This window comes from Pelodiscus sinensis, chromosome 14, assembly GCF_052426305.1.
Source record: "Pelodiscus sinensis isolate ZL-2025 chromosome 14, ASM5242630v1, whole genome shotgun sequence".
In the NCBI taxonomy this organism is placed as follows: Eukaryota; Metazoa; Chordata; order Testudines; family Trionychidae; genus Pelodiscus; species Pelodiscus sinensis.
In genome coordinates this window covers 6572540-6599180 of record NC_143065.1, presented here as the reverse complement: position 1 = coordinate 6599180, position 26641 = coordinate 6572540, and the positions used below count along the sequence as shown (strand labels likewise).

Below are 26641 nucleotides of genomic sequence, written 5' to 3'. Positions count from 1 at the left end.
AACTGTGATTAGAAATTACAATTGGGGCTTGGCCCCAATTGGGGGCTTGTTGGCCAGGCTTAATTTTTAAATAAAGTTATGTCAAACACAACATGTTTCAGTGTTGTCTTTATTTATGAGGGGATGGGGAACCTGTTGTGAGACATGCTGGCTGGGACACCATGCGCACCCCCCAACCCAATTCCCCCCCCCCCTTCCTCAGAGCAAAACATCTCCTCTCCCCATTCTAACCCAATCCTCCCCTCCCCCCCAACCTTATGCTAGGGTCCCAGAGCCAGAGCCATTGCTACCACCACTGCTACCACCACGTGCATCCGGGACACCATGCACACACCCCCACACACATACCCAATCTCCTTCCTCTCCCCTCCCCACCCCTTCTCCAGAGCCAGGCATCTCCCCCCAACTCTAACCCAATTCCTCCCCTCCCCCCACTAACCTTATTCCCAGAGCCGGAGCCACTGCTGGTGCCACCACCACACCTGGAGCCCTCACCACTGCCACTGCCTGCACTCAGCAGCTGGCTACTAGCATGTGCAAGCTGGAATGCTGTGTGCGACCCAGCCTGCACATGCAGGATATGACGCAGTGCACTGGGGGCCTTAATGGCTCGGGCTGTGAGAATGCATGTGGCTCACAGTGGCCTGGCCATGAGAGCAGCTGACCTGAGCAGTTTGGGTTCCATCCCGGTTCCATCAGGAACCACAGTTTTTTTTCTCCTTGTGGCTCACAAGCCGCGGGTTGGCCACCGCTGGTTTAGAAGCACTGATCTGGGGGTTGCAGAGTGATTTAGGAAGGCTGAGCTGCTACTGGTATTAAATTTTTTGTTTTGCTTAGAAAAAAGGGAATGAAAACCAGACTCATTAAAGAATTGCTCAAAAGAAACAAGAAGCTATGGAAGTGTGGTAGTATATTTGGCCCATGACTGTACAATACCACAATTCTTTTTGGACCACATGGATTCTACAGAAATCTGTTGCAAGTTCATAACAAAGAAGAAGGCTATATTTCAAGTTTATCAACTTGAGTGTATCTTTTCACATATATTTGATTTTCTAAATGTACAGTTAATTTTCTTGTAAAACTTATAGGCTATGTCTAGACTGGCATGATTTTCCGGAAATGCTTTTAACGGAAAAGTTTTCCATTAAAGGCATTTTCGGAACAGAGCGTCTAGATTGGCACGGACACTTTTCTGCAAAAGCACTTTTTGCAGAAAAGCGTCTGTGGCCAATCTAGATGCGCTTTTCCACAAAAAAGCTCCGATCGCCATTTTCGCTATTGGAGCTTTTTTGCAGAAAACAAATCTCAGCTGTCTACACTGGCCCTTTTGCGCAAAAGTTTTGCGCAAAAGGGACTTTTGCCCGAATGGGGGCAGCATAGTATTTCCGCAAAAAGCACTGATTTCTTACAGTAGGAAGTCAATGTTTTTGCGGAAATTCAAGCGGCCAGTGTAGACAGTTGGCCAGTTTTTCCAGAAAAGTGGCTGATTTTCAGGAAAAACTGGCCAGTCTAGACACAGCCATAGTGTTGTTTCAATGCAATGCAGTTGTAAAACAAGCTAATATAACTTTGAGGTGTACTAACATGAGTGTTGTATGTAAGACATAGGAGTAATTGCCCCATGTCACTTAGATTTGAGTACTGTGTCCAATTCTGAACACAATGGTTTAGAAAAGATGCTTTTATGGATGGGAGAGGTAGTGCCTTTTCTAAACATCCCAGCCATTCAGCTAATTATCAAAAACAGGTTCTGCCAGCTTTAGTCTTTTTGTGGAGTTCAGAGCAAGAGCTGGGGAAAAGATGAAATATGTCTTGGGAGCCGAGAATGGAATTTTCAGCAATATCCATATCTAGAAAGGACCAAACCTTAGAGCATAGGATATGTAAATGAACAGGGAATGTTCCAGAAGAGAGCATCTACACTGGCATGTGCCTTTGCGCAAGAGATGTGCTTTTGCGCAAGAGCATCCATGCCAGTGTAGATGCTCTCTTGTGCAAGAACGCTCTGATGGCCATTTTAACCATCGGGCTTTCTTGCTCAAGAAATTAATGTTGCCTGTCTACACTGGCCTCTTGTGCAAGAACAGTTGCGCAAGAGGGCTTATTCCTGAGCGGGAACATCAGAGTTCTTGCGCAAGAAGCCCTGATTTCATACATTAGAATATCAGTGTTCTTGCACAAGAACTCGCAGCCAGTGTAGACAGGCAGCAAGTTTTGGTGCAAAAGCAGCTGCTTTTGCACAAGATAGCACCAATGTAGGCACAGCCAATGTGTTTAGTCTTGACAAAAAGCGATTGAGAGAGGACCTGATGACATTTTTCACATATACTTTTCCGTTAAAAGCATTTGCGAAAAATCATGTCAGTCTAGACGTAGCCTAAGGCTGTGTCTACATTGGCAAGATTTTGCGCAAAATCTTGCCACCTGTCTACACTGGCCACGAGTACTTGCGCAAGAACACTGATGTTCTAATGTAGGAAATCAGTGCTTCTTGCACAAATACTCCGACACTCCCGCTCAGGGATAAGCCATAATGCACAACTGTTCTTGCGCAAGAGGCCAGTGTAGATAGGCAACATTAATTTCTTGCGCAAGAAAGCCCAATGGCTAAAATGGCCATCGGAGCTTTCTTCCGCAAGAAAGTGTCTACACTGGCACGGATGCTTTTGCGCAAAAGCAAATCTCTTGCGCAAAGACACATGCCAGTGTAGATGCTCTCTTGTGCAAATACTTTAACGCAAAAACTCCTCCATTAAAAGTATTTGTGCAAAATCATGCCAATGTAGACTTAGCCCAAAATACCTGAGTTGGAAAACTTGGAAGTTCTTTGATCACAGAGATACCAAGGCCACATCCACATTACCATACTTACAGGGACACAGTTGTACCCATGTAGCTGCACCATTGTAAGATCACTCATGTAGCCATTCTGTGCCAATGGGTGATAACTCTTCCATTAATATAATAAAACCACCTCAATAAGCAGCAGTAGCTATGCTGTGGGAAGAAGCTCCCCTCCCAACACAGTGCTGTGCACACTACCACTTACGCTGGTGAAATGATGTTGTTCAGAGGCTTGGGTTTTTTCCCATGCCAATAGGGGGCATACGTTTTTGCTGTTATAAGTGATGATGTACACATGGTCCAATTTACTGAAAGATAAGGTCATTTATTTGCTTGTGACCCATATGCTCAACAGCATTAGCACAAAGTCAGAGTCAAATCTGAAAGGGTATGTCTACACTACAGCACTAATTCGAACTAGTGCATCTAGACCTAAAATCTAATTCGAATTAGCGTTTTGCTAATTTGAACTAGCATGTCCACATTGAGTGGACCCTGAACCGAAGTTCAGGCTGGCCGGAACCAGTGCCAGCAGGGCATCAGGTTAGGACTTAGAGTGTGGAGCTGCTGGCTTAGGCTAGCCTGAGGGCTGTGCTTAAAGGGACCCGACCCCCATTCCGGACAGACAGTTCTCAGGGTTCCCTGCTTGCTTGTCTACCTCGATGAGGGACAGCAAAGCAGTCCTGTCTTGGAGTGCCCTGAGTGCCTACACTCGGCACATCACAGCACTTGGCCATCAGCCCGGATGCACTTGCCGCAGGCTGCCATCCGGAGGGGGGGATCAATCGGGGGGCTGTGAGGATCCAGGAGGCCCTGCAGGAGAGCTTCCACCCTGAGGAGCCCGCAGAGCCACCCCAGTCCTCCCCATCAGGGTCTCGTGCCCCATTCCTCCCTCACCTCCTTCCACTTACCCCTCCCTAGCCCCCCTTCCTGATGTAAAAAATAAAGGACACGTGTTTTCAAAAATAGAAACTCTCTTTATTTAACAAAACTGGGGGGTGAGGAGGGGAGTGAACCTCTGGGGAGACTGGGGAAAGGAGGTGGGAGAGGGGAAGAGAGAGGGTGGGAGAAAGGAGGGGGAAACCTGGGAGGAGGGAGCTGGAAGGGGGAAGCCAGGGGAAGAAGGAGAAGGGGAAGTATAAAACTATGGTACGCCGTATCTTCAGTACTGTGTACAGATGTGGTCTCCTCACCTCAAAAAAGATATTTTGGCCTTGGAAAGGGTTCAGAAAAGGGCAACTAAAATGATTAGGGGTTTGGAACGGGTCCCATATGAAGAGAGGCTAAAGCGACTGGCACTTTTCAGCTTAGAAAAGAGGAGACTGAAGGGGGATACGATAGAGGTATATAAAATCATGAGTGGTGTGGAGAGGGTGCATAAAGAAAAGTTCTTCATTAGTTCCTATAATATAAGGACTAGAGGATACCAAATGAAATGAATGGGTAGCAGGCTTCAAACTAATAAGCGAAAGTACTTCACAAAGCAAATAGTCAACCTGTGGAACTCCTTGCCACAGGAGGCTGTGAAGGCTACAACTAGAACAGAGTTTAAAGAGAAGTTAGATAAAGTTATGGAGGTTGGGTCCATGGAGTGCTATTAGCCAGGGGGTAGGAATGGTGTCCCCTGGCCTCTGTTTGTGGAAGGCTATAGATGGATGGCACGAGACAAATGGCTTGGTCATTGTCTTCGGTCCATCCCCTCCAGGGTAGCTGGTGTTGGCCGCTGTCGGCAGACAGGCTGTTGGGCTAGATGGACCTTTGGTCTGACCCAGTACTGCCGTTCTTATGTTCTAAGCTCAGGATCGGGGGGTCTCACTGGACCAACTTGATTTTCATGCAAACCTGATCCTGGGTTCGCATGTGGCCTTTGGTGGCCAGGCTGGCAGCTATCCTGCCCTAGACAGCCACTTTCCTGTGCCTAGTGCGGAGGTCGTGGATGTTGGAGGTCTCCCCGCAAACCTGGATGAGGTCCACAATCTCCGCACTAGACCAGGCGGGCGCCTGCCTCTTGCGGCCCTGGGCAGGCTCCTGGGAGCTGCCAGCCTGGTCCCGCGAAGAGGCAGAGGGCTGGGTGGCAGCGGGTGGCTGGCTCATGCAGTGCCAGGTGCAGGGTCTGGCACAAGCACTGTAGCCTGACCGTGGCCCTTTAAGGGCTCTGGGGCCGGGCGGGGGGGAAGAAGAGTTTCCTTGGTTTGGCCCAGAGTGGCCATCAGGGCAAGCTGGGAAGGGCTAGCCTCCCACTAGTTCGAATTAAGTGGCTACACAGCCCTTAATTCGAACTACTTAATTCGAACTAGGCATTAGTCCTCGTAGAATGAGGTTTACCTAGTTCGAATTAAGCGCTCCGCTAGTTCGAATTAAGTTCGAATTAAGTTCGAACTAGCGGTTTGTATGTGTAGCATCTATGAAAGTTAATTCGAACTAACGACTGTTAGTTTAAATTAACTTTGTAGTGTAGACATACCCGAAGTGACATTGTCTCTTAAGGTGATAATGACCAGCTGACAGATGGTGGCAGGCATGGGAGTGATATTATAACAGAGTTTTAGTATTTGCTACAGTCTCAGGTTTTTGTTGTATCTAGATTTAAAGAAACTAAGCAATTTGCATGCAGTCTTTACAATCTACAATTATTTTTGTTAATTCATCCAGATCCAAATTTTCCTTGCCTGATTCACACAAATAGATCCATTGATTTCACTGTGACTACTTTCATGAATAAAGTAAGCAAGATTTGCATGAAGATCAATGTATCTGTGTGGCTGTTTCCCTGACCTGCACTCATCCCATTCTCCATACCAGACTATTTAACCTCCAGGATACAGTTTGCAGGGGAAGTCTGTAGGCTCTGTTGTGTGTCTGCTGTACTTGCTAATTCTGTGAAGTCCCAAGTTCTAAAAATAAGCCTGTGTGTTTTATGCAGGAAAACCCCTTCAAGGAGAGGATTGTGGAGGCTTTCTCAGAGGATGGAGAAGGGAACCTGAGCTTCAATGACTTCGTAGACATGTTCTCTGTGCTCAGTGAAATGGCTCCCAGAGAGCTCAAAGCAATCTATGCCTTTAAGATCTATGGTAATGTGCGGGGATGCTGTAGATAAATGGCTCCATCAATTCACAGATTCACTCTCCAGCTAGGAGAGAAGTTCACTATCAGCTCTGTGCTTAGCCAAAAAGCAAAATGGTTTAGTTCTGCAAGGTGCTCAACAGTTTGGCCCGATCAGCAAAGCATTCACTTAACTTTAAAGTCCACAGAGCTATTTATATTCTTGAAGTTAAGCACATGTTGGATTAAACCGTAGGAAGAGCTGCTTTGGTATTTGAGATGATTGTTGGGGAATACAAAATTGCTGTCTGAGCTTGCCCTATCTTCGAAATGGATCACATCTTTCCAAGTTCAAAGTAAAGTCTCCCCACCTGGGATCTCACTTACCGATAAGGTCTAATAAAAACTAGTATCTCCAGCAGCTATACAGATGAACCTCCCTTTCTGAGCCTTGTCTTGTTTTCTCTTGTGGCTCCTCATTAGACCAGCCTATTCCCAAAATCTCCTACAGCATGGCTGTGTCTAGACTGGCCAGTTTTTCCGGAAAATCAGCCGCTTTTCCGGAAAAAACTTGCCATCTGTCTACACTGGCCGCTTGAATTTCTGCAAAAGCATTGACTTCCTACTGTACGAAATCAGTGCTTTTTGCGGAAATACTATGCTGCTCCCGTTCGGGCAAAAGTCCCTTTTGTGCAAAACTTTTGCACAAAAGGGCCAGTGTAGACAGCTGAGATTTGTCTTCCGCAAAAAAGCCCCGATTGCGAAAATGGCGATCGGGGCTTTTTTGCGGAAAAACGCGTCTAGATTGGCCACGGACGCTTTTCTGCAAAAAGTGCTTTTGTGGAAAAGCATCCTGCCAATCTAGATGCTCTGTTTCGAAAATGCTTTTAACGGAAAACTTTTCCGTTAAAAGCATTTCCGGAAAATCATGCCAGTCTAGACGTAGCCCATCTGTACTTCAAACAAACAAACAAAGAAACATGTCCTGCACCCTAGACTGGGGCAGCGAGTCTCAGAGCCCACATGAACGGATTTGGGCTCACAAGTCCTGTTTTATGGGGCTAAAAATAACAGTATAGATCTACTGGCTGGGGCATAGGCTTCCCCTATGGCTTCGTTTAGCCATTGCCCCTTCTTGGGTTTTCTCCAAAGCAAGCCCCATAAACAGCACATGCCTCTTCCAGATCTTCCTAGTTTGAGCAACAGATCTTTCCTTTTATATCTTGATTTGCTGTCAGCCTAGTCATGTGATCACTCATGTGACCATCACACTTCTTCCCCAGACTACATTCCCCAGAAGTTTTGGTCTTAAAGGCTGTGGCTCTGCAACAGGTATATTGGGCTGCCTGCAACTATGTTTAAAGGACTAGAGCCTGGCCAGAGGTAATAAGCCACTTTTTGCACTCGCCCGTGTATTTTTGTACTGAAATGTGGGCCATTTTGAAATCTGGTATTTTTAGATGCAAAAATTGGTCCATGAAACAATTTCACAGAAATGAATGTTAAGCTTTTCACTAGAATTGAAGACGAAGTCTTTAAAATGGTTGAAATGTTATGAGTAATGCAACTAAGCAAGGTTCCCTCTAAGCTGCATGGCAGCACAGCCCGCTGCAGCTTAATGAGCCCTGCCCAGGGGCTCAGGGCTGTCACTTATGGTGTTGCCTGGCTAGGGGAGGGGCACTTCTCCCTCAGCTACAGCAGCAGCTCCCTGCTGAGGACAGAACAGCTAGTCTCTCCCAGCCGGCAGGAACTGTCCTGGGACCCTGCGCAGGGCTCAGTATGTGGCTGCGGGGCCATGCTGTTGCACAGCTTAGAGGAAACCTTGCAACTAAGGAATATTTCAGCTCCTGCTGACTCGGAGGGGAGGCAAAATGGGCAATTTCCCCAGGGCCCATCGAGTCTAAAAGATCTGGGGCTCCAGCTGCCACCACTATGCTGCCAAAGCGCTGCGGCCGCAGAGCACTCAGGATGGCTGTGAGGGCTGGAGGGAGGGGAGGTAGCGTGCTCTGGATGGCTCTGACAGCCTGAGGCCCCACCTCTTCCCCACCTTGCCCAGTGGCCCAGTGAGGCTGTAGGCCCTGCTGTTCAGCTCAAATCCTGCACATGTGGGAGGGGTCATTTCTTATTTTACAGAACTGGGTCAATTCCATGAAATCAAAAAATGGAAATGAAACCTAAGACTCTGAGATTTTCAGATTTCATTGTTAATTCTTTTGTGCAGCTCAATATAAACAGGTATAAATCACTTAATACAACAAAGGAATTCTTTAATTAAAATTAAAAGAAGGCAGACCTCTAAACTTTCTATATTTCTGCTTTTGGTTTGTTTTTTATACTTCACTCCTGTTGAAAAGTTAACCTCCATTGATTTTTTTTATTGGTCTATTTATAAATATTTCACATCTTGCTTCTCATGCAATGGCACAATTTTCAGTGTTTGAATGACAAACACTACAGGAGAATGTTTTTATATTTGGAGGAAGGGACATCCCACAATAACATTAACATTTAAAAGTCTTTATAAAAATAAATCCTATCTTTAAGCCTGAAATAGTTGTCATTAATATTTTATGCTATCACATTGACAGATATAACCTTGTTTATAAGCTATTTAGTTTAAGAAAATCATGGGCCACGATGTTGTTGCAGAAACTGTAGCTACTGATGATCTTTTTTTCTTTTTTCCTCTTTTTGTTTAGATTTTAACACAGATAACTTCATTTGTAAATCTGATCTTGAAAAAACCCTCAACAAGCTGACACGAGAAGAGCTAACAGCAGAAGAAATCACTTTAGTTTGTGAAAAGGTGATAGAAGAAGCTGATATGGATGGTGATGGGAAACTAGCATTTGCAGACTTTGAAAATATGATTTCCAAAGCACCAGATTTTCTAAGGTATATGAATTGATTTAAAAACTATCAAATGTTCTTTCTTTACATATTTTGTTCCAGTTGACATGCTAAGTTACAATTTATCCCCCTTTGCCGACAGGAAAGCAGCAATTCTTAGGATTTTGGTTTTTGTTTTTTATTCTTCTGCCCTGAGCTTTTTTCAAATAGAGCATCCAGATTGCGTGTGTGCTCTCTTTTGAAAAAGTGGATCGCTTTTTCAAAATAATCTTTCAAAAAAGCTTATTTCGAAAGAAGCGTGTAGTCTAGACATACCCTTAATGGAAAGACATCAGATCCTTGGTTTCAAATTCTCAGTGGTGTTTAGGAGCTTAAGTCTTATTAATTTCAATTGGAGTTAGTCACACAAATTCCTTTTGAGGATCTGAACCCAAGTCCTTTAACTGCAAACTAAGGGATAATCTCTACCAAGAAATCCCTTATTTTACTGACTTCCTCCTACATCATAACCCAATCACCTGGCAATTTAAAGAACAAGAACTCAATGGGTGCATCTAGACTGGCAAGATTTTGTGCAAAAGCAGCTGCTTTTGTGCAAAATCTTGCCGCCTGTCTATACTGGCTGCGAGTATTTGCGCAAGAACACTGACTTTGTACTGTACAAAATCAGTAGTTCTTGCTCAAATACTCCGACACTCCCACTCAGGGATAAGCCCTCTTGCGCAAATATTCTTGCACAAGAGGACCAGTGTAGACAGCCAAGTTAATTTCTTGCGCAAGAAAGCCCGATGGCTAAAATGGCCATCGGAGCTTTCTTGTGCAAGAGAGCATCTACACTGGCACGGATGCTTTTGCGCAAAAGCAAATCTTTTGCACAAAGGTACGTGCCAGTATAGACGTTCTCTTGCGCAAATACTTTTAACGGAAAAACTTTTCTGTTAGAAGTATTTGTGCAAAATCATGCCAGTCTAGACGCAGCCAATTAGTTTTCATTATTCTTAGAGATATTTTGACCCTTTAAAAGCTCAAATGATACTGTGCTCAGGCCTGTTCTACACGATATCTATGCAATTTGCCTTTGGGCCTATCCTCTGCTTCTGTTTCCCTTGGCTAAGTCTCAAAAGCCCATTGCTGCTGGAGTTAATCACAAGGCTGTCCCAGATCTTTTGTCCCAGCATCACACTAGGCAGAGCCTTCCTCACAAGGTCTATCCTGTTTCACACCAGTCTGTTGGCCTTCCATACGTCTCATCTTCCTGCTCACCTGAGCTCCTTCATTTCCATCCCATTGTTGGCAGGGATGGCTGTACCACATAGGAAGACAGCTCTATGCGGGGAATCCATGCCAGTCCTTTGCTATGGGTTCCCATCCCTGAGACTCTAAACAGCTGAGCCCTGTACTTCTGTCTTTCCTTTCCCAGATCTTTTCCTGTATGCTCAGATTGGCCTCCTCCCTGGCTCACTGCTTGCTCTTTATTGGTACAATCACTACCAGGTCCATTCTCCCTGAATGACCACAGTCTATCCTATCTCCCAACAGACCTGATTCCTAGTTACAGGACCCTTGTGCTGTCTCATTCCCTCCAGATGGGGAGGCAAGTTACATCTGTCACCAGTGTGGCTGAGCCCCAAGCCCCATTAAAGGGCAGTTCATGCTGTGATACCTATGTGCTATGGAATTTGATCCATTCGGTCGAAAATGATGAGGACAGTTCCTTCTTTGTGTCATAGATGCCTAGAGAAACTCCTAGCTCAATTGCACTGCCATTACTGTTACTCAGGAGAACTTGGTCTTTCATTATACAGGACAATTTTTGGACATTATCTTTAAGTCCTGAATTAGAGGGCAGACTGTTTCTAGATTTTGTTGATTATAGCTGTAGCCATTATAAGGAATTTGACTTAGTCATTATGTTCATAAATGAATACCAGTCCATTCCAATTCCTTTTGGAATTCTCTGCTAATAAAGAATTGGTAGTGCTACTGAAATATCTAGATTTGTTCCAAAGAATATGTTCCATGGCACAGTAGATCTGTCACAGAATCACATTGCTGTCCTGAGGACGTGTTTAACACAGGAATGGCAATGTCAGTGTCCTGGAGATGATTCATTGTGTTTCATTGTGGACCATGTGGAGTATAGATCCAGACATGCAGGCAAACCAGATTCCCATTCCAGCAATAGCCATGTTCAAGGTCACCATCCCATCCTCTCAAAGCATTTTAAAACGGCACTGTACACGATACAGCTCAGTAATAACTATCAAATATTGTCAGCTGGAAGTAGCTCAAGTGGTATCTTCCATCATGAATAGATGCTTGACTACGAGAATTCCTAAATTCACTTTTCTGTGGTTCTGAATATGAAGGTTCATCTGTAGTACGGCTGGCATCAAAGCCCTGACATGCTAAACTTGCCGATTTATCCAATAATGATCTATAATCTTCATTGAGCTTCTCCTCAGTAGGATGTGGCAACAGAGGAGCAGAAACTTCATTCTGACCAGTACTGCACACCAATATCTGCTGCTCCATAGTCATGACTGTCATCTGCATCTCTTTCTCTAATTTGTTTTTGCCTTTTTTTCCAATACTTCCACAAATAGCCATTGGCACCTCTTTTGTCCGACCTGCTGTGGAATTCTCCCTTTTCTGTGTTTCTTCTTCATCTCTTTCAGCACTGTCACTGTCACACTGTCACTGTCACTGTCTTTCAGCACTGCCACTGTCACACTGTCACTGTCTTTCAGCACTGTCTCTGTCAGCACTGTCACAATCAGGGATTGCAACTCTGTAATCATGTCCATTATGGCCCTTTTTGCCAAAGGAGAGGCTCCCCTCGTTCCCTACTTTCAAGTCTTTCTTAGTAGCTATTAAATTCTCTCTTGGGACTATTGATGAAAACGGTGTGGCATTGGAACTAGGATTCTGCTTGATTCTCGGTGCATGCATCTGTAGGAGTAGCTCAGGTTTCCCAATGAAATAGGCAGTGAACAGTTCCTTTATTATTTCATATTCATCCCACTGATTGTACATTAAACATGAGGACATTAATTTGATGTTCTTTGCTCTTGTTCGCATGTTCTGATGCCACATGGTACTGCTCAGTATGGTGTATCCATTTTGGCCACGTTGTTTTATCAGTAATTACAGCATCTGAAATTGTCATGGCAGCCACTAATTCCATTGTCCTTACACTGCTTGACTCTATGGATGCTGCTTCTGTCCTATAAGATACTTTGAGTTGTTTCTCTATCCTAATGCCCCACCTCCTTGTCTGCTCCTAGGGCTCCATGCTACTGTTCTCAAAAGAGTTTATTTTTCTGTGTTCTCCCTGGTTTTGATCTTATCTCACCTTCTCTGTGCTGTAGCTTTTCTTGTGCTTGGAAGGGGTTGGGTGTCTTTTTTCCCTGAGCAAGAAAGTTACAGCACAGTGCAGTGGCAATGTAGACAAGCCCTTAGTCAGGGGTATATCATACAAATCATGGATAGGTCCCAGGCATTAAACAAAAAATTCTGTCTGGTGACATGTCCGTGACTTTTACTAAAACTACCAGTGATTAAATCTTAGTTTTATGAGGAGTAAAAATGTATGACTATGCATGAAACACTGGTCATTTTTCCTCATGAAATGAAAGCCAGAGATCATAGTAACTGTGTAATACAGGTAATACAGGACCCATGAAAATGATTTCTATATCTGCAATATTTGGTTTTATGTGTTTGTTTTGTTTTTTGGAAGTTGATTTTCTTTTGTTTTCTAAATGCTACATGGGGCTAGTACTGACAAAGAAAGATGCTCTCTAAGCAAAGAAGGGAAAGCTGAACTTAAAGCCAGAATCAAAATAACATATTTAGCACACACATCCCACTTTGGCTAAGATAGTGGAGTTCTGGAAACCCTGCATGTTATTCCTTGCTAGTTTCAGAGTTAAAGAAACCTTGTGAAAAGGCAGAGCTTCCACTTGTACATATTAATACAATATTCCACATATCCCTTCAGCCTAGCATGGTACCTGGATACTAAAGTCATAACCACACCATAGCTATGACAAGCAGATAGTCCAATGATCAGTAAATCTTCTTCAGTCATAGGAAAGTCTCATGTATTTCAATTGCATTTCAATTCTCCTTTTCATCATCATGCAAAGGGTTTATGCTTTGCTTATACTATTACTACAGATACTATGGTATAAAAGGATGGTCTTCATTTAAGTACAGGAGTCTCTCCTGTATAGTTAGAGAAGGGAAAAGAGCTACAGTATTTTCAATTCACTAGTTCCCATCAGCCATGAATTTACACTAAGTAAATTAACGGGGATTTTTAAAAATTAGATTTCATACATATAAATTTCCACTATGCCTATATTTTACCAGGTATAATTCACTACATACTTTTGTGTGGCTTTATGTTGGAAAGGGGAAGTGAGTGGAGCTTACACTCAAGTGTCCTCTACACAAATAATCACTGCTAAAAGGCCTGTGGAGCAGGATGTGTCCAGGTTGGAAATTGAGCTGTTGGATCTGTACATTTGTGACCCAAAAGGCCCATAGATGGGTAAATTCCACTCTTCCCTAGTTCCTCAGCTTTAGTGCAAGCAGGGTGGAATTAGACCAATAATATTTCAAAGGGGACTGAACCAGGACCACAGACCTAAATATTCCAAATTTTGAGGAATATCAGATTTATTTGTATAGCCAGAGCCTGAGATGTGAAATCTCCCTCTGTTTTTTTCTGACTCTGAACTTTGAACATTGGACTCATCTCTCCCTAATAGTACTTGCTCGCTATTAACTTGAAACTGAGATGTTTTCACCGCAATTCTTTGCTCAGACACAGAGCATTTAGTCAGCGTAGGCTGAACTGATGGCATTGGTTTTTAAAAGATCAGCAGAACAATGGAACTTGGGGAGAAAAATATGTCTAGAGGGTTACTTGAACTTTACAAACACTTGTCAGAGTCAAAAAGCAGGTAAAACTAAATTTAGACTGTTACTTTTGGTACTACTGGGTAGTTTTATGGCTTGTAAGTGGCCTGGAGGACAGCAGTTACATGTACTTATTCAGCACATAAAATTTGAAACATGTCGTGTCACACTGCAGTGAAATTTTCTATTCCACTAATGCCAAGTGGGAACTGCGTGCTGCCTGCCCACAGGAACGTCACTTGAAGAAGGTCATTGACATTGTACCAGCTCAAGAGGAGCTGCCACAGTGTCAATGAGAGAGACTCCTATACATTAATTAAAGGGTGTGTGTCAGGCATCACTTGACTAATCAAGGGTATCAGTTTGAGTAATTTTAGTCCCAGCTACCCAGGAAGTTAAGCACATCTTCCGAAATAATAGACATTCTAATTTTTAACTCAGTTTAAAAAACCTCCTTTATAAATTCTCCATGTAGATTCCTTTTTTTTTAAACTGTAGGAATTGCTGCAAGTGGGAAGCTGGTAGAGAAAATGGATCTGCTGCATGGGATGGGGGGCAGGCATGCGGGTTCCATGGAGACCATGGTTTTATCTGTTGCTTGTGCCACCACTCTTGACACGTGTGCAGTGGAGACTTTGTAAACTGCTATCCTAGAACTCAAAGGAAGCTGAGGGTGCTATATTATCCCAGCAGCCCCGAGAGAGAATGAGACAAGGGAACATTTGTCACTGCAGTCGTAAAGCTCCTGGACCTCTCTTCTTCCCTCCCCCCGCTCCCCAGCTTGTGACATTTTGAAGTGGTGGCAAGGGAGGGAGGGGTGGCTTGAGTGCAGGGGGTGGTGTGTATTCAACTGCAGTTGTGAGTGAGGAGATGGACGGAAGAGCTGGCAAAGTTACACAGGACAGGAGGTATCTAGAGGAAGCTAGAAGATCTCTGAAATACTGATGGCTCAAAGGAATGTGTTAGCAATCCTCGTTCTTGCCACCCCAACACCCATTTTAACAACCGCTTCTGCCCCAGTGACCACTGGCTATCACGATGGCTTCACAGAGCCATAGGCTGACAACTGTAAATTTATTCCAGAGCAAGACTGGCCTGGCCCCACGTGGGCTCTGGAGAGCACACAGACGACTCAGTGCTGGCCCCTCTAGTAGTGCTTTGGCTGCAGGTTGAGTGAGCAACAGGACTGAAGGAACAGTCCCCGGAAAAAGTCCTGCAGTGCATAGACAGGTGTTGGTTTACCATTTTGTTTACCGTTGCCCATGCACAGGGTTGCTAGATTCCTCTGGTTTCCTTCCACTTCGTTTTTCCCTACTAGTATTACTTAAGTGACTCACATGGAAAGCAAGGCCATAGGAAAAGAGGTGGGCTCTCATTGCTTACAACATTGAGAGCTGTGAGCTTCCTCTGGATCCAATCAAAGCACTGCCACCATTCAAACGGCACATCCTACACATGCACAGTTAGCAAAACTACCCTACCACAGAAGACATTCTTGGTCACAACAATCTTGTGCCCCACTGAGATGGAGGGCCACTCGTGCCAACTGACTAGCCTTGGTTGCCCATTGCTGGCTTAGACTGAAGTGCTCCTGATAAGGCAGGGGTGGCAAATGCCAGCCTGCGGGCTGGATCCAGTTCCCGAGAGTTAGTGCTTGGTGGGTGCCACCACGATATTTACCTGCGGCTCTTCAGGTATGGGCAACTGCAGCTCCTGTTGGCCATGGATCACCGTTACTGGCCAATCGGAGCTGTGGGAAGCTGCAGAGGCTCAGGTAAATATAAAGGTGGCCTGCCAGGCACTAACCTTGGCAAACTGCCGCCATTTTGTTGCTCAATCCTGTGATAAGCCGTGCCACGAAGTACTGGACTTCTTTCCACTCTCTCACTGAAAGCCACCTGGCTGATAGTCGCTGAATCCTGAGCCTTGCAACTGATCTCTTCCATATTTAAATCCTTTGTTGTACTACACTGGTACAAATGCATGTGAAGTCTTAGGGCCAAGAGAATGCTGCCTATTGTGTTTTCTCTGGTGGTTTCTCTTGAGAGCTACCATTTGATGGCTACAGGAAAGAAAACAGACAGTTCCCAAGAGCCTGTTCTAGGCAAGTCAGGACGCATTCTGAACTTGAGGAGTCACCTTTATGTGCTATTTTACTCTTTGAACATTAAGAGACATTCAGCAGCTTCACAAGTTGTTGGTTGCACTGTCAACAGAGATAGTTGAAAAGTTCAGGATTCAAATATGAGGATGAATTCAGTATAGGCAGAGGCGGATATAGGGCAGGGCGAGCGGGGCAGCTGAGTGGGGGCAGGTAGGAGGCATCTTACTCCACTGGTCATCTTGCTCGTTGCTTGCTAGTGTCGCTCTGCCATTCATTGCCTGTTGGTGCCATAGCCCCTCGCTGCTGCCGCCCTGTTGGCTACTCCTTACACCTCTCCATCGGTGGTCCCTCACTACTGCCGCTCTGCTGGCTGCTCCTCACACCTTTCATCCATCGCCCCTTGCTGCTGCCACCCTGCTGGCTGCTCCTCACACTTTCCATCTGTTACCCCTCACTACTGCCGCTCTGCTGGCTGCACCTCACACCTTCCACTGGCTTGTGATGGATTTGGCTCTGGACCAAATGTAGTGATTTCAGCTCTTGTCCTAAAACACAGTCCAGCCAAAAAATGCCAGCATCTACTGGAATACATTTTAAAATAATAAAGAGACTCCTTATGGAGTCTGTTCCAATTCTATCATTAGAATGGGGGTGAAGGAAAAAAGAGGTTGAACCAGCCTTACAGTTTACGCCTGGAAAGCATGCAACCTGCTGGTTCAGAGTTCTGCCCTTCTCCAGTTGACTTCACAGAGTTCTGGCAGAGGAAGCCTTGTCCAGCTGAGATTCTTTACATTGACAGTTTCTCGCCTGTGACCTGAGTTAAACACAGTCTGACTTTTCTGCATTCCCCCAATAACTGCAAGCATTCGTGGTCATTTCTTACAATTCCTGTATTTAGGGTTAACACAGTTTGTCACTCCATAACAGCCAAATTGGTTACAGTGGGTAAAATACCATTCTAATAGTTGAATATCTAGCAGGCCTAAGCAAACTGAGTGAACTGTATTAACATACCCACAATCAGGATGTCTTTCTCATTCCAACATTAACTGTATTTACATAACAACACCCAAGATTTCTTTCCCATTCCAGTTGGCTGTAATCAAAGCATTGATTCAGACCCTGCTTATATCATGATAGATAGGGTGGATAGTAAGTTGACTGGCAACTTCAATTTCATTGACAAAAGATCAAGTTCTGTTCTAAGTTTTCAGAGGTAATGATGCTATTTAACAAATGACATCTGTTGCAGCATATGTGTATAATGCAATAGAATTCCATTGGACTGAATCTTTGGCACTGTCTAAAGTCTCATGAAACACTGAATGGCCAGCTGCTCCTCCTCCTTTGCTGTCATCAAACTATAGTGCAATACTTCACTCTAGCATTTTCTGTACTGTGTATATTGTGCCATGAGTATACCACTACAAAGAATGTCCCAAAAAAATTCTTGACTGCTTGCGGTCCTAGTGCAGTTATTCTCATACTTGGTCATATGCATCTCAGATCAGTCTGGCCCTTGTCATTTTTTCAATACACAGTTTGTGGAAGGCATCATTTGTCCCTTAAAGACAGAGAATTTGGCATTGTTGTGGTTTGTCTTTTCTGAGTTACCATTCTGACCACGGTGCTCTATAGCCCTCTGTTACCTTCATTACCTCTTGTATTGCCTTGACTGTTTCTCATGGTCTCTGTTTATATTGTATCCTGGTCATACCTGAGTCTTATATTGAACTCCATGTTCTCACTTGTTCACCCTTGGTTTTGAAAACCTGTGCAAGTGTATTTTTAGCAAGAGGCATTTAGATTCAGCCTCCCGTAGGGAAGGGATCAGCTTCATAAACGACCATCACTTGAGAGGCCAAGAACTGAATAGGTCACTGAGACTACATAGCTCTCCTCCTCACACCTAGGCTGGAGCCTATTGGGAGCAGTGCAGCTGGTCTGATCACAAAGTTTGCAGTGGTTTTTCTCTGCCATTGTTTGCAATCTCCAAGGAGTCAACCATTGTAAGGAGAAATGATGGGGTTGCTGGTCCCTCTCTCACACAGATGGGTAAAGTAGGAGTGGAAAATAGATAGATCCTAGACTCCACCCTTTCAACTCACTGAATAGGTGTAGAAGATGTAGAAGGAGAAACTGGAACCCTGCCTACGATGTGGGGCAGTGTAACAAACTAACGTTCTCCCCAGGTCACCTACGATCTAGTTCAGGCTCGGGTAAAATAGGGCATGTAGGCTGGATGTGATCTGGCCCTCAGACACAGCAAGAAGCCTCAGGTAGACTCCCTGCCTGGCTGCGGAGCTGTTTCTCTTTCACAGCCATGGGAGAGGCTTTATGCACTGTCTCTGCCCCAGCACAATCCCATTGGTTGGTTTCTAGCCAATGGGAGCTGTCTGTTTGAAGAACAGGCAGCACGCGAAGCACCCACCTCCCTTCACCTCAGGCTCTTATTCACTGATGCACATGGCCACTATAGCCTGTGCAGGGATAGGGCAGGCAGGAAGGCTTCCTGAAAACCCTTCTGTGCTCCTAGCCAGGAGTTGCCCAGGTAAGTCTCCTAGCTGGAGCCTGCCTGTGGCACCCCAGCTTCTCCCTCCCCCCAAGCCTCTGCCACCCCACATAACCCAAATCCTCTGTCCTCCTTTTGAACCCATATCCCCTCCCAGATCCAGCACCCCAATCCCCTGTCCCAAGTCACAACCTGACTTAGGTCACAACCCAAACCCCTGTACCCCCACCTGAACCCTAATCCCGTGCCCAAGGTCACAACCCAAATCCCAGAACCCTTTCCTGCACTCCAGTCCCCTGCCCTAAGTCACAACCCCTGTATGCCCTAGGTCACAGCCCAAACCCCTGCACCCCAGTCCCATGCCCCACGTCATAAATGACTCCGTCATCCAAACTCCCTCACAGACTCCACATACCCTCCTGCATCCCAATCCCTTACCCCAAACTTTCTTCTGCACCCAATCTCCATCCCAGACCCTGCACCTCCTCCATTAATATCATTGAATAGTGTGACCCGCGACCATGTTCCAAAATCTTGGAGTGCCCCCCATCAAAAATTATTGCCCACCTAATGTCACAAACAGTCTTTTCCGGCAATTTTATTTGCCCAATGCAGACAATGTGAACAAAATCAGTTCTTTCCTCTTCTCTCAGTCGTGACTGCTTTAGGACTTCTTGCAGGACTCTTCCATGCTCTACTTACCCCTTTTCGCCAGCAGGTTTCCACCACCTTGCCTCCCCGGAGACTCTGGCAACCTATTCCAGGGAATTCCTGTTGGACCTTTTTCTTGCAGCTCCCAGCCCAGACTTGCTTGTCTCCCTGGATGGGCCACTCATACTGTGCCACATGGTTCAGCTTCATTGGCTTCAGAGAAGACTTCTTTTGAGTGCTTTGGGCCCTCACCCACTGGAGCCAACTAATCTGAAACCACCTTACCTAGTGCGAGGTTTCACAGAAAAGGCCTTCAAGAGTGGATCTAACACCACTCAGTTTGTGATTTTTTTTCTATGGAACTAGTCTCTGAGCGGAACTATTGGACAGCCACGTCTGCCAACCATGGCCATGTCCTTTACAGGAATGATTCAGCCCCAAAATTAAGCTGATATGCCTGAAAGGTCAGTCCCAATCTCTCCAAGGGTACATCTACACTAGCCCCCTAGTTTGAACTAGGGAGGCTAATGAGGGAGACTGAAATTGCAAATGAAGCGCGGGATTTAAATATCCCATGCTTCATTAGCATGTTCCCGGTCGGTTGCTATTTTGGAAACTGACTAGCCTGGAATAACTGCCCGCATCTACATGCGGCAGTGAAACAGGAGTTCCAAGTAAACCCCTTACCACTAATTAGCTGTTACTCCTTGTGGAATGAGGTTAAATTAAACAGCTAATTTGAGTTGGGGTTTACTTGGAACTCCTGTTTCACTGCCACGTGTAGACGCGGGCAATTATTCCGGGCAAGTCAATTTTCAAAATGGCAACTGTCCGGGAACATGCTAATGAAGCACGGGATATTTAAATCCTGCTCTTCATTTGCAATTTTGGTTGCCCTCATTAGCCTCCCTAGTTTGAACTAGAGGGTTAGTGTAGATGTACCCCAAGATAGCAGCCTTCACAATAGGATAGAAGTGCAACTGCTAATTTATCAGTGCTTGGTAGGCTGCCAGCTCCTCATGTCAAGCTGGGCTATCTGGGATGCCACAGTCAATTCTGCCCAGTCTGCTGCACTGGGCACTGATTTGAAGGTATGTGGGGTAGCCTCTGCATCTTCCTTCAATCCCAGCTTTGCCAGTCCACAGATCAACCAGCCCAAACTACCGTCTTTAATACCATCCAAATTCCCCAGAGTCCCTCGGGCCAGTGACTTCTGTGACCATTCTTGTTGCTAGACATGAGGCTCTTGCAACCGCTTTTGAATGGCATTTGCTGCTTGCTGTTTCTGCAGGCTCCCCATTAATAACAGGAACCTGGGCTGGGGCTGTTTCTGTTTCTGCTGCAACCTTACCAACAGAAACCTTGCCTGGGCACCTAAACTGGCTGAGGTATCAGTTAGTGGGCTGAGCTTCCCTCTCTCCTCACATCCAGAAGTCAATTGGAGTCTACAGACTCCATCACATTTTGCAAGCTGGCCTCTCCAGCTCACAGAGAACCCACTGCCACACCTGCCTGCAGCTTCTGATTCTTGCAGCTCATTGGCTCTAATTCATTGGACCACCGTAGGCCCAGATACATGTTTGAAACCTGATTGGGGTCAGGTGAACAGTCACAGGTGCATTGCCCCTGCTCCCTCTCTGGCCAGTCATCCTGTGACAGGCAGCTCAACTATGTGCAGCCAGCTACTCAGAGTGGATATCAAGTTACAATCCAAACCCTAAATACATGGATAAACACTGACTAATCACATAGATAACAAATAGACTTATGACAAGGAGACATTTCATAGCACACAGGAAAGATGGCAATTTGCCCTAAGAAACATTGCCTTCAATTTTCCCCAACATTGAAGAAGTTTCCTTTTTCATCAATCTCAATTATTTCTGGTTTAACAACCTTGTTTGGTCATTCTGAACATTTACTGCTCACTGAATGGAACATTTCCTGTGTCTGGACTGAATTTATCTCCAGCTCCATTAATGGCCTCTTGTTCTCTTGACCATACTGTGCCACAGGCAGCAATGGTCCTTTAAGTGGTAACTACCTTCATAATAATGCAGTATGGTAGTAAAACATTTTTTTCTCTTTATAAAAATGCTCCTGTGACAGTCTCCAGATCCATGGAGAAAATACCTACCTAATCATAAGCAGATGCAGCCACATTTTCAAAGTTACCACTGAGTTTGTGTGCTTGCATTTTTGAGGCCCAGTTTTAGACACACTTTAGTCTTTGGTTTTTGAGATGTCTGAGCACCTGTTGACTTCAGCTGTAGAGCTGGGTGGTCAATACTTCTGAAAATTAGGTTTAAAAGAACTAGTAAAAAAGGCACTTAAAATCTTTGGCCGCTTCTGAAAATGTTGGCCTTGAGCCTGATATTCAGAGATTCTAAGTGCTTACAGTTTTCAGTGACTCTCACTAAATCTATGGACATTCAGCATCTCTGAATATCTAGTGTGACAGACCCAGGGCAGATGGCTACAATAGTTTGGTAGAGTGCAGATATACTGTGGGCTGGGTAAATGGTCTTCTGTTTCCTGAATAAACTGGCAGAGACTGCTGCCATGTAATCAAGGCAGGCACACACCTGAGGCTAATTAAGAGTTTGCCTGAAGCAGCAGGCTAAACAGGCACCTACAGCCAATTAAGGCCTGCTAGGCTACTTTAAAAGGTTTCCCCTTAGGATAAGGAGAAGAGTGAAGGACTGAAATGAGGAAGTGTGTTGCTGGAGAGCTGAGGACTGAAAAAGGAAAGAGTGTGTTGAACCAGGAAAAATTCACTAAAGTACCAGGAAGAAGGTACTAGGGAGCGTTTGGGGAAGTGGCCCAGGGAAAAGGCTGCTGTATTGTGGTGTTGAGAGGCAATAGGCCTTGGATGCTCCTCAAACTCACTCTCAGGACTGGGCGACCTAACAGCCACTGAGGCTATTTACAAAAGTCCCAACAGCCTCAGTCAGTGTATGTTCCCCCTGTATTCAGGGTATTATGGCCCCATGGCCTCAGTCAATATGCCTGCCCCTATATTCAGGGTATTACGGCTCAGCGACCCTGTATTCAGGGTTTTACAGCCCCGTGGCCTCAGTCAATATGCATTCCCCCATAAGCAGGGTACTACAGCCCAGCAGCCTCAGTCAATATATCATCAGAAAAGCTCTCCCATGTGGGGTACGCGGCCTGGGCCCTCCCTCTCCACTGGGTCCCCGTTCAGGGCCCTGTTGGAAGTGGCATGGTCCACTGTTCGCTCAGTGTGGAATCCTGCTGCAACACGCTGAGTGCCTGGGGAGTAATTCCCCACCCTGGGCTACTTCCTTCTGGAACTTGTCAGAACTTCTCTCCATCCTCATGCACAGGTTCCACGGCTTCTACTATGGCCCCTCTTGGCCTGGCTGCTGCCATTTGCTCTGGCTGCGCTTCTTCCCCTGGAGCTCCTGCAGTGCCTCCTTCCCCTCACTCAGCCCTGACTGAACTGCTCCAGAGGCCTTTATAGCCAGCTTCCAGTTGGAGCAGGCTCAGCAGAACTGTGGGGGTAGGACCATCTCAACCAGATGTGCCAGGGTTATTCCAGTGCAGGGTTGATATACCCCGTCATATGGGGCTAGAGGGAAAACCCTGTCAGTTGTCCCTACCTATGGTCCCTGGGCTGGAACCTGGAGTTGTGGGTGACCTGGATTCCCCCCCAATCCTCCCCGTGCCACTGAAATGTCTGCTCCTGGAAAGGGATGCCAGGATTATGGAGGGATTTCACCTAATCCTTTGACTTTGCTAGTGATGAGGATGGCTCAGTATCTTCCCTGGCCTCTAGAGAAGATAATAGGCAGTGTGGAGGGTCACAGTGAGCCTCTGAGGGATACAATGACCACCTGGAAGCGCAGGACCCACGGGGCATGGCTGGAGCTTTGCCACACTAGCCAAAGGTATTTCAAATTTGGTACTTACTATTGGATGCCTTTTGATTATGGTGGATATAGGTTTTACCTATTGGTCTGGCGTCAGTGACAAAAGGACACCCCTCACACACACATATACCTTTCACCCCCAAGAAAGCAAATCCCTCAGGTGATTAAAGTCAGAAACTCAAGACTCCTGGGTTCTATTCCTGACACTTCTACTAATTCATTGTATATCCTATGCTAAGTCTCAATTTCTGTCTTTCTTTTTTGTTCTGCAATGGGTACCCCACTTGTGAAACACTTCGAGAACCTCCTCTGAAAGGTGCTATTATGTCAAAGCATCATTATCATTCAGATGAAGCCAATTGCATAATTACACAAGGAATAGTTATATTATCCCCCACATGATGGAAAAATTATGAAGGCTGGTTTTTAAATATTTGCTTTTGCATATACAACCAACATGGATTTGTAAGCCATGCCACACAGCAAAGCATTTGCACATATGTACCATCATTACCTTTGGCAGAGCATTTGGACTGATAATGGCTGAAGTTCAGTGATAGCACAGTGACTTTTGTCTCTCTCATTGCTTCCTCTGAAAACCATTTTTAATGACACTGTGTGGGTTTAATCTCCTAGATGCAATCTGCCAAGCTTTGTATTGCTGCCAAGGAAATGAAGATGCAGTAAAATGTATTGCCTGATTTGCACTCCTTGTTGAGGAAATGATTTTTTTAAATACTTTGAGAAAACTCAACTATAATCACTGACCAGGACAGAGGAAATATGTGTTCTTGGCTACTGTCCCAGAAACTGAATAAGTTGTAAATGATAGTGACAGTTGCTAGTTCAGAAAATTTGATCCCTCTGGGTTTATTTCACTCAAAAATGTTATCATCAAGAGTCTGCATGTAGCTTAATGGAAGCATTAGCACTCTGAACTGGCATTGGATAAGTGTTCTGTTCTACAAGACTGGTTACATTTTCCACAGGAAATTGTTTTATAAATCATCTTGGAACCTTAAACTTATTTTAAGGCCTGAAGATGATACACACCTTAGCAATTTGAAATGCAGCTTGAGAAAAACATGACATTACAAGCCAGAGCTGCCAAGTCAGGGAAACAATAGAAAGGTTAAAAAGTATATATCCTGATGAGAGATGTACCATCCCCGAATCTTCATCCTCTGCCTCTATTCATTGGAAGCAGAACGGTCTGTACCTGTGGGAGGCTGAGTGCTCTCAGCTTCCACTGGAGTCACCTAACACCAGGCATTTAACATCTCACAGGATCTGTCCCAAAATGAAGATTTTTCATATCCTAGAATCATAGAACACTAGAATGGAAGGGACCTTGAGAGGTCATCGAGTCCAGTTCCCTACACTCATGGCAGGACCAAGCACTGTCTAGACCATCCCTGGTAGATGTCTATCTAACCTGCTCTTAAATATCTCCAGAGACGGAGATTCCACAACTTCCCTAGACAATTTATTCCAGTGTTTGACCACCCTGACAGTTAGGAAGTTTTTCCTAATGTCCAACCTAAACATCCCATGCTGCAATTTAAACCCATTGCTTCTGTCCTATCATCAGAGGCCAAGGAGAACTTTTTTCCTCCCTCCTCCTTGTAACACCCTTTTAGATACTTAAGATATAAGACTAGAACTGGTCAGGGACCTGGGGAAGCAGGAGGGCTACGGCAGAAAAGTTTGAAAAATGGGAGAGGAAACTTTTTTTTCACAAAAAAATCCGTAAAACTCCAAAATCAAAATATTTTTGAGTTTGGGTTTTTTTAAACAAAATGTAGAGCTTTTCCCTGTAAATTAGATGTCCTCTGTGTAAAATGTAGTTTACTTGAAAACCCAGTTTTCCATCCAAAACAATTGAGATGGAAAACTTTTGAGCAGACCCAACAAAAATGTTTACACATGCAATAATTGTGTTTTCTTTGTTCATGGAAGTGGCAAATTCTGGGCACTTGGATTTTAGAGTGTGAAGGGGGCTTGGATATAGGAGAATTAACAGACATGCTAGCCCTGGAGCAGTGGTCCCCAATGCGGTGCCCGCGGGCGCCATGGCACCCGCCGGGGCATTTATGTGCGCTCACCTAGTGACTAGGGCCGGCCCGAACCATTCTTGCACCCTGGGCCCCGGGCGCATGGCGCATGTGTGGTCCCACCCCTGGGCGTCTGGCAGCCCCAAAAGGTTGGGGATCCACTGCCCTAGAGTTTTAATTAAAACTGGTTTAATAACTTGGGAAGCTCTTTGACAAATGTGAACTGTAATGCTACAATGCAGTGCAGATTATGATACATCGTATCTGCCTGTTCCATAGAATTAGATTTTTAAAGCCAGAAGAGATCATTATGATCACCCTATCAGACCTCCTGAATAAAACCCATAGAGATTCCTTGAATTAATTCCTGCTTCGAGTCCAATAGCTGTGGTTGAGCTCAGCTAGAACATATCTTTCATAACATCTGTCAGGGCTGTTCCCCATTTTGGCACACTGAGTGAAGAAGGTGAGGGCCTGCAAGAGGCATTAAAAATACCTTCCCTCTATAGGATCTGCATACAAAAACTCCTGGAGTCACAGATTCACTGCCATTGGGAGATAGGATGCCACCATCAAATGAATTAAAGCCTGAAAACCAAGAAGAAACACTTGAATTTCTTCCCAAAGGGTACGACAAGCTCTTTTAGCAGAAGAGAGCTAGAAAAACAACCAAACAAACTTCTATTTGGATAGCTGGCCCTTCAGGCTAGGCAGGCACCGACACAGATACCTCCTGTTACCTTCCAGGACACAAAAATCAAATAATCACCTCATCAAAACAAAGAGATATATTTCATAAAGCAAACTTGGCTGCTGGGTGTTATAGAGCAACTGAGAAAAGAACAGATTAAAACTCAGAAAAAAATGGTATCTCTGGCATAGTTTAGATAGTGAAGGGGGGGGGGGAAGTATAGGGATTTCACACACAGAAGTTTAACCAAACAACAACAGTTATGAAAAATAAACTGATCGCAACTAAATGTACATTTTCCCTCTTCTTCTGATCTGTACTGATCCGTACTTTGAGGCACTCTCTTGCCCAGTATTTCTTGTAGGCATGGTAATTCAGTTTGATTATTTCATCTTTCTTCCTCCCGCTGCTAGCTTAGAATTTACACAAAGGGACACAGCACAGGATTTAAATTTCAGCACTGTATCCCATTGATTCTTCTGGTCCCCTGCCAATACCCTTAGCTACCTGAGTTTAACCCGTTAGTCACAGAGTGCTGTCCATCACTCCTCCTATCCATCACAACATCCAGTCCTGATTTTAAAAATTCTGGAATACTCCACAGCCTCTTGATAAATTATCCCAGTGGTTCATTACCCTGTTAAAAATCCACTACTTCTAATCTGAATTTGTTTAGCTTCAGGGACACCAGGTCAAATGCCTTACCAGAGATTTCTAGACAGACAAGGTGGATGAAGTAATTTTTATTGGACTAACTTCTGTCAACAGTATTATTTTTATCAACCAAAGTTATAATCTTATCAAATGTCAAATATGTTATCAAATATCAAGCTGTTTTGATATAATATATTTTCCACAAACCCATGTTGATTGGCATTCATTATATTACCTTCCTTTCATTCTTTATTAATTGAGTCACATATCAGCCATTCAATTATTTTGCTTGGGATCAATGTAGTATGATAGAGCTATAATAATTGAAGTCACCTTGATTACCTTTTGTGGCTTTTTCACAAATATCCTAGTCAGAATAGAAATATTTATTGAATATTTCTGCCTTTTCTGCAT

General features: G+C 44.7%; 1 protein-coding gene across 4 annotated transcripts in view; it reads left to right on the top strand.

The window, feature by feature from the left end:
- CIB2 (calcium and integrin binding family member 2) overlaps positions 1-26641 on the top strand; it is a 129487-nt gene that overhangs the window by 93361 nt on the left and 9485 nt on the right. For all 4 annotated transcript variants that reach the window (XM_075897624.2, XM_075897625.2, XM_075897626.2 and 1 more), the window contains exons 4-5: positions 5771-5918; positions 8589-8784. In XM_075897624.2, coding sequence (XP_075753739.1) covers positions 5771-5918; positions 8589-8784 — 344 coding nt within the window. The remainder of the gene's footprint in view (positions 1-5770; positions 5919-8588; positions 8785-26641) is intronic.